Source organism: Penaeus monodon, chromosome 23 (assembly GCF_015228065.2).
Source record: "Penaeus monodon isolate SGIC_2016 chromosome 23, NSTDA_Pmon_1, whole genome shotgun sequence".
Taxonomy (NCBI): Eukaryota; Metazoa; Arthropoda; class Malacostraca; order Decapoda; family Penaeidae; genus Penaeus; species Penaeus monodon.
Genome location: NC_051408.1, coordinates 39,547,485 through 39,547,805, shown reverse-complemented (window position 1 = coordinate 39,547,805; position 321 = coordinate 39,547,485). Strand labels below are relative to the sequence as shown.

At 36.8% G+C, this 321-nt stretch overlaps 1 protein-coding gene across 1 annotated transcript in view; it reads left to right on the top strand.

The window, feature by feature from the left end:
- The first annotated feature begins 120 nt into the window (after nt 1–120).
- Nucleotides 121–321, top strand: part of LOC119588416 (glycine-rich cell wall structural protein 1-like) — a 1,478-nt gene continuing 1,277 nt past the window's right edge. The window contains 1 exon segment of the mRNA XM_037937089.1: nt 121–171. Within this exon segment, the coding sequence (XP_037793017.1) occupies nt 151–171 (21 nt within the window). The 5' untranslated portion in view covers nt 121–150.

Below are 321 nucleotides of genomic sequence, written 5' to 3'. Positions count from 1 at the left end.
CGCTATTTGCATAACTAATGGGTGATATTATGGACAGTGGCAACCCTCAAGGCCTAGAGGAAATGTGGGCCAGTATAAATACCCGACAGTAGGCGACCGGGCACACTATTTGGTCACTGGGTCGTCTCCTCTGCAAAGAACTCTCTCGAAATGATTCCTCTGAATCCTTTGGTAAAATATGGAAATTGTTGTTGTTTTTTTCTGTGATTCTAGTCGTTTTTGTGATCGTTAATATTAATGAAAGTATGGATTTTCTTTTTAAGATATGATCTTATTATCAAAGTCATTGCTATTTTTCTTTCTGTAATTATTCTTATACAG